General features: G+C 37.6%; 1 protein-coding gene across 1 annotated transcript in view; it reads right to left on the bottom strand.

Annotated features, from left to right (window-relative positions):
• Window positions 1–296: 296 nt before the first annotated feature.
• Window positions 297–8,075, bottom strand: part of LOC107737409 (zinc finger protein basonuclin-2-like) — a 15,486-nt gene continuing 7,707 nt past the window's right edge. The window contains exon 3 of the mRNA XM_016548894.1: window positions 297–1,642. Coding sequence (XP_016404380.1) covers window positions 883–1,642 — 760 coding nt within the window. The 3' untranslated portion in view covers window positions 297–882. The remainder of the gene's footprint in view (window positions 1,643–8,075) is intronic.

Below are 8,075 nucleotides of genomic sequence, written 5' to 3'. Positions count from 1 at the left end.
CACTTACTAAATGGGATGAATATTGGGTTTAATCATGTCAAATTAGATTACTCTCATATCAAGATCTGGCACATGTCTTTTAAAGGAACAGTAATTACCGCTTGGCACTGTACCCTTAAAAATGTCACTTTCAATTTGGACAACCATCATTGTAAAGTGTTATCTTTGTAATAATGTTACAAGTCCCACTAGTATAGTTGCAAAGTGCAAAACTGTTTTTTTTTGTACCAAAGCTATAAACATGAGAAAATAAAAGAAAAAGGTACTGTGTCAGAGCTAAAAGCATGCCAGCTCCATCTGTATATCTAACATGTAGATAAAACAAGTCACAAGTCACGTTTTTACTTTTTCTTTTCTAATGTAAAACATTCTTAAAGCCAATATATGAATCAAGCTAGGCAGATGCTACTTTGTCTTGCTTAACTTTTTTTAAATGAAAGTATTAGACTAAAATAAAATAAAAAAAGAACAAAAAAGAGAAAATATCAACCATCAATACAACTGTTTCACACCAAATAGCCCCCCACAACATTAATATTTACATGTTTAAACCAGTCTTAACATGCTCTTGTATGGGATTCTTTAAAATATATCATTACAAAAATGCGTTTTTTTTCACCTCTATCATTTCTGCAGGCAAGAGTCATAAATTAAAGACTGAGGAGAAGTTTGTGTGAGGGATGGAGAGATCTATGATGTATTTTGCTTCCAAAAACGGAAATGTCAAAAGGGCACAATTCTGCTCTAATTTTTCATACTTGAAAAGACGTTTGGGGAGAAATAATGCTGTTTTTATAGCATTATGATACTGAGAAATGGAGAGGGTGTTATTGTGTGGAGTATTTGTAACTTGAGGCAATGTGGTGCAGAGGGATGTCAGGTCTAGTCAATCATTGTGGTATAGGGGGCATTTTTGTGTAGGTTGGGGTTCTGGCTATGTCTGTTTCTGCTTCTCACGGAAGAAAACATCATGTTACAGCCAGGTATTTTGCATTTGTGCATTTCACGCAGATGGACAGTCTTGTAGTGCACTCGAAGGGTCCCTTTATTACTGTACAGTTTGTGGCAGATGGTGCACAGGATGCCTCCTGTGCCATTACCTCCACTGGATGCTAAGACGGATGGTGAGAATGAAGGGTCACAGTGCAGAAGCCCCTCCTCCGTGGCTCCTTCTCTTCCTTCCTTCCTGGCGTCCTCTGTATCCTTTCCCTCCCTTGCCAGTTTCTTTGCCGCAGTACTAGGGGTGTAGTCTTCATTGTCACTAGCACCCTCCATGTCATCCAGCAGGATGCCCTCATCACTGCCCTCATCAGACTCCTGTGAGGACTGCACACTGCCACTTGATTGTACACTGGAGGTGGTGCTCAGGTCCAGCACCATGTAGTCATCACTGGGGCCATGGCAATAGCCATTGCTGCGTGAATATTCTTTAGCGACTGGGGATCTCATTCCCTCATGTCCTCTGTCTCGTGGTGGTCCAGCATTCTCTACCCCCTCAAGTCCCAGATGGTGGTCAGCATAGATTGTTGAAAGGAACTCGGCACGCAGCTCTTTAGGCATGGTTGTAAGCTGGGGATCCAGAACAATGTCATCCAGCTCTTTGGTCAGTAGTTTGCGGTGCAGGTTGATGTTGGAGCTATGTCTGCAGGGAAAGAGGATAGGGTTCCTGTAGCAATGTATTTGAACTGAAAACATACAAAGATCTGCAATATATAAAAAAAATCCTGTATTTTCACTTTTTTTTTTTTTTTTTTTTTTGAATGAGTGCATGAATGTGTGTTAGAGCACACTACTTTCTGACACAGCAGAGAGTTCAATAACTCTAACACAGCTTAGACAGTATCCTGCTAAAGTGTTTACTCCTGTCAGCATGTCTGCAGGCATGCACAAATGCAATTGACTGACTCAATTAAATACTCCACCACATTGAATGGGAGTTTATCAATTGATTTGAGCCATGGTAATGCAATAATCGAGAGAAACTCGATAGCATATTAACTCCGACATGGACAGCATTAGCACATTGACTCACTCCTGAAGGTAGCGTAATAGAGACCCATAAGCATATTGTTAATTTAGGCTTCACTTTAATAAAGATGAATTTTTTTTCTCACTCCAATCCAGGATCACATAACACATAGCAAGAAAAAGTGACTTTACATAAATTAATCTAAACCTTGACTTATTTTCTTACAACTAAGTCTGCCTCTAGACAACTGATTAATAACTACCTCAAATATGAGACCATGCAATAAATTTGTCAGTCCTCATGATGTGCAATTAACAATTGAATAAATATTGTGGTTTGACAAAAAACAAAAGGAAACTACTTCCTCCATGTCTGCAGTTATCTTTCACTAGTTGCATTCACTCGTTTCCCAAAGTCATCTTGAATGTTGAATTGTCAATACTACTGAAATATTTGAGAGAACATCACATTAGCTAACTTAAATTGATGTTGATTTTCCTAAAATGTGTGTTTTTTTTTTTTAGTGATTAGCGTTCCCTTTGGTTGGGCACTTGGAACTTTGCATATGTTACTATAATTTTCTTACTGTTAATGCAGCAATGCATCATGAAGTCAGAGTTATTTGATTTCAAGGAAAGCAATATAATAAATAGATTGCTTTTAGAAGGTGACCTATCTTCTAATGAAATCATTAGTGTATTTTTTGAGCTTTTTCAAATTTCATTTTACACAAATACCTTGAGATGCTTTTAATTGGGTTAACTGACACAAGACAGCAAATAAAATTGTCAAATAAAATCAAGAACTGTAAAACAAAGCAACTGCATAATTTATTGTGCCGTAATGCACTCTGGGAGTCAGTGAGTAGCTATACTAAGTCATGAGTAAACCTAAATTAAAGAATCAAGTACCCCCTACAGTTCTTATTTAGTTACTAGAACTCTTGTGTAAGTAAACTATACTAACTAAGCATTTGTCAGTACAACATACTATTCCTATTTCACTTTACTTCGTTTTTTCAAGTCAATCGGTTTGCATGCTTTTTTTAAGTAAGCCCAACTAATTAGATTTTACAGTGTAGTAATACTAATGCAGAATTGGTTTAAACATGGATTAACAAAACCAAAATAAAACAACCAAGATATTTGTTTTAACGGAGCCTCTGTGAGTGCCATACAACCATAGCCTATCACATTTCCAGTCTAAAATAAATAGTAATGTAGAAACAAGAAAACAAAATAAAAAGACCTCAGGGAACCCAGGCCATAAGGGCTAAAAGTAACTGAAATAATCACCTAAATGTAACTGATAAATAGATTGTACAATGTATTGTAGAGCTTACCAGCAGTGCCATGGTTGATGCAGTCAAAAAGGGTCCCTTTTCTTTAATTATTTAGTTCCCTATCCGACATTCTCCTGCAAGAAGTAAAAAAAATTCAATAGAGGGACCCTTTCTGGTGATAAAAGGTATAGAGGAGTGAACCACCAAAGCATCATCAACACTCACGAGAGCAGTATACTGACTAGCTGTGGTGGTCAACTGATATGAAGAATATGCATAGTTGACCATTATTGTATTTTGCTTATTTATACAATATCAGACCAGTTCAATGTTTTAAAAGGGTTCTGATAGGAAACAATTAACTATTTTCAATTATATCTTAAAAAATATCTAAAGGGACAGCTAGTTGTATTTTGAGTAACTAAAATACAACTAGTAAAATAGCAATTATTTAGAACTTGTTCATTGTGACTGTAATTTTAATGCAGTTAATGATGCTTAAGTCGGCGGCTCCTTTTGCAGCATGTGACCATCCCTGGAAATTGCACCCTCACACTGCTCATAAGCTCTAATTGGCATCTAAACCCACCTGCATGCTATATGATATTAGTACAATATGATATTATTGTTGTCTTAAATATAAAATGGCAAAATGTATGCTATGCTATGTCCCTGTGAAGTGTCTTGATGAGCACGGTTTTCTGTGATGTGTTGACTTGCTTCCTATTAAAACAGCAATTATAGATTAGCCAATATATAGCCAGTTGTGTGTTTACATCACAGTCCTGCAAATATGCATTTGACAGAAGACACTTAATTTAAAACTGGATGACTTTTTGCCACCACCTTTACCTAAACCTCAATTAAAGCCAAGATCTAAAGGGGTGACAGATCTAATGAAGAAGTGTTGATATGTCTCAGCCGTAAGCTTTAAATTATTTGTATCTATAAACTACTGTATGCAGTATCTATAGACAACCTTTTGATTGGATTTGTTTTATCTGTGTACATCAAATATAGTATAGTGAGCACACACATTACAATTTCATTGCCTTTGCTTACTTTTTAAAATAAATAAACTCCAGCCACTTCCTTCACAATCAACTTGCAGTTGGAAAATTAAACAAGTATGCAGGTTTGAGCAGCCAAAAACACACAGACAACTCATGATTTTCTACTTGCTAATTGCTGTTAGTCAGAAATAATTAGGGGCCAAGCACTGAAGGTGCTTAGGCACCTATTGTAATAATAAGTTTTCTTATTATTACTATTCTTCATTCTATTTCTTCTTCTTCTTCGTCGTCTTCTTCTGCTCTGGGAGTCTATAGCAGCCCATATAACCACTTGCGGGAAAGTTATGAAATTTGACACACGGATAGAGGACAGTCTCAATATTTAACATAGCAAATTTGGAGTCTCTATCTCAAACTCTCTAGCACCATCAATAGGTCAAATTTGCACTCATGTTTCTGCTAATAACTTTTGAACCATAAGGTCTAGAAGCAAAATTCTCATTTTTTCTGATTCCTTGGCTTTATGATACTATGTCAGCCAATCTGAACATGGACAATTTCAAATTTTGTAGTAAAATGGTGTATTTTTCAAACACTTTAGCATATTGTTATGAATCTTATAGAACTGTTTCCGGGAAAGTTATGAAATTCGGCACACAGATAGAGAACAGTCTCGTCATTAACCACAGCAAATTTGGAGTCTCTATCTAAAACGCTGTAGCGCAGAGTGAACCTTAAGATCAAAATTAATTTTCTTCTGATTCCTTGGCTCATACCGAGTCGAATGCATACCAAAATGTAACATTCTACATGTCAAGATTTTTTTTTATTTTAAATTTTCCGAAAAATCTACTTTTTCGAACTCGTCCTAGATGGTTTGTCCAATTTTCACCAAAATTGGCACAGATCATCTTCATGCAAAAAATTATCAAAAGCTTTTTGATATACCACACCTGTAAAGTGTGTTAACAAATTTGGCAAAGTTTGTGCAAAAATGGACATGAGGCTGTATCTCTGCAATGCTTTAGCAGATTCAAACTAAACTTGGTATGTGTTATAACAAGCATGACTTGAGCGCACAAGGACTTTTGACTGCTGGTCAAAAGATATTTAAAAATATTTCTGCTGAAAATTATATTTTCAGTTTGGCCAAGCATCATAAGATTGGTCTTGTTAGATTCGGAACAGCATATAGAATTAAACGATTCCTAATTTTCCTATGTCAGCCTTTTTGGGCATCGGACATTTTATGGTAAAATTCTGTATTAACAAATGTCTTTAACAGGGGTCTCCAACCCTGCTCCTGGAGAGCTACCATACTGCAGAGTTCAGCTTCAACCCTAATCAAACACACCTGAACCAGCTAATCAAGGTGTTCAGGACTAAGTAATTACAGACAAGTGTGTTGAAGCAGGGTTGGAACTTAAGTCTGCAGGAAGGTAGCTCTCCAGGAGCAGGGTTGGAGAACTCTGGCCTTTACTGAGTAATTAAAGACAGCTCCTTAGCTCTTCATTTTACCTCTGTTGTGCTTGGCCGCCTAATTGCTGCTTGCAGCTATATTTGGTATTTATAATTGACTTCTTGTTCAAGATAGCACTTGGTTGGACACATTTTGGGTACCTGTCCTGAAAAGATAGAGACTGTGAAGAAAAGTGAAGAAAAAGTGTCTTCTGTCATGTGCATCTTTGCCAGACTGAGATGTAAACTACACAGTCGGCTATTCATTGGCTAATCTGTTAAATTCCTGTTTTAAATTGTTTTCATTTTTTAAGCATTTTTCTAAGCATTTGTTTTAATGTTTAGAAATACACTAGCATATAATGTATGTTATCTCAAAGCTAATATACATATGATATTAATCTTTATTAGGTCTTTAAAGAGTCTAAAAAAGTCACATTAATAATAAACATACAGAGAGAGACACAAAATATTTAACAGATCGAATCAAAAAGTGCAACAAAAAAAAGAAGGTAAAATACAAAGCCCAAGCCTTAATACTGCATGGCAGAGAGTCTACCCTTTCATTTATCAGGTTAAGCCTTTCTGCCTCATTTTCTTTTCCCCTGCAACCCCATTTCAGGCCACAACTAAGGTCTGCCCTCGGTCCCCTGCTCCATCCCCCAATACCCCCTCAGCTCTCCCCCCTCCCTTTCGACCTTTAATGTGGCAACCAAACCAATTTGCCCAAAGCTTAAGGCAGCTTCTCCTGAGAATCCTTTTTTTTTTACTCTGCAGAGGATTCAAGAGGTATGGCTCTTAATGTGTCTTGTCCGGAGAATGTTAATCATCTTTATGATTTGATGACCCTTTTGGTTCCTGCCAAGTGTGCACATTTGTAAAATGAGTTGCAATACTCAATTGTAAAGGGAAAGAGAGCCACATTAAATGATGAGGTGCTTTGTTTTGTCTTTATCTTTTTTCTCTAATGTGTAGTGGGTAGCTGAACATTAGATCACTTTCTCTATGTCAAGGCCACCATCACAACAGCTGAGAATATTCAACAAAGAAAAATGACAAGGTTTAGTCAGTCTGAAGTGCTGAATTTTCTAAGCCTGACATCATATGTCTCAACACCACAGGAAGAGAGGAGAGGAACGGGACGATATAATTAACCTTCACTCTCCCTTACCACAGTTGGCTTGTGTGGAACCATAGACTGAAAATTAGCACACCATGGGAATCTGGAGCCAGGAAGACACTCAGGGACGTTTGCAACAGTGAGGGCAACATTTAAAAAAAATTAATGAATGAATGAATGAAAGAAAGAAAGAATGAATGAATGAATAACAGAGGAGGAAAAAGGTTCCCTATTTGCTTTAGGAAATAATGTATTTAATTAACAAAGATAATAAGGGGTGAGACTACAGGGGTGTGTGTGTTTCCAGCAGTCACTATGTAATATTACATTATAGACCCACTTTCTCCCTCTTGGCAACAAACAAACAAACAAATGTACCTGCTGTAATTAGTAATAATGTTCTGCCACATCCCTGATATTTCCTTACATTTATTATTATTATTATTATTGCATCCTCTAGCCAATGTTTATTCATTTTAAAGGGGAAATGGATGCTTGTTTGAGATACCCGAAGAGGATGCAATTTATCAAATTAACTTCCTACTCTGGGATGTCAAGACCTCATTTAAAAGTCGGTGTGGAGAAGTCTGTTAACACTGAATTTAGATGCCACATTAGCATTTGCTATTTGGATTTTAAAGCCATCTCTGTTCAGACTGATTTTCTTTCTTTCTTTCTTTCTTTCTTTCTTTCAGTTTGTGATGGAACCCATTCAGATTAAATTGTTTAAATTAAATTAAATTGTTGTATGAACTATTAAATTATTGTAAAACATTAAATTATTGAATAAATTTTAAAGAGCAAATATTGGTAATGAAAAACAATGATGGTACTGATGATGCTCTAGGTGCACCAGAGGCTGGTTCCCTTAGGAGGTCACCTGGCGGTGTGGGATCCCCTGCCAAGTGTGCTTCATCTGGTCTAGTCTTCCTAGCAGACGACATGGGTCTGAGGGCCGTCGTTTTCAATAGGAGACTTCAGCTATGAGAGTCCTGATGCTGTGGCTCAGGACCTCGGAGGGCAGGACCCTCTGGGGAAGAGAGGTTCACACCGCATTACACGGTGTCCGTCTCCCCCCAGTGCCCTCGAGAGATCCAGGGCGCAGCGGTCTCCAGCGAGTGTTTCTTTCAGTTACCGCCCGGCAACGTAGCGGTACTGAGAGGCTCGTGGCCTCTGCGGAGGCCCCCAGAGCAGCTAGTTCGGCCGTCCCCTGCCGGTGTGCCGCTTCAGGGC

The sequence above is a fragment of the Sinocyclocheilus rhinocerous genome, unplaced genomic scaffold, assembly GCF_001515625.1.
Source record: "Sinocyclocheilus rhinocerous isolate Xijiao unplaced genomic scaffold, SAMN03320098_v1.1 scaffold644, whole genome shotgun sequence".
Classification (NCBI taxonomy): domain Eukaryota; kingdom Metazoa; phylum Chordata; class Actinopteri; order Cypriniformes; family Cyprinidae; genus Sinocyclocheilus; species Sinocyclocheilus rhinocerous.
This window is presented reverse-complemented; position numbering and strand designations above follow the sequence as displayed.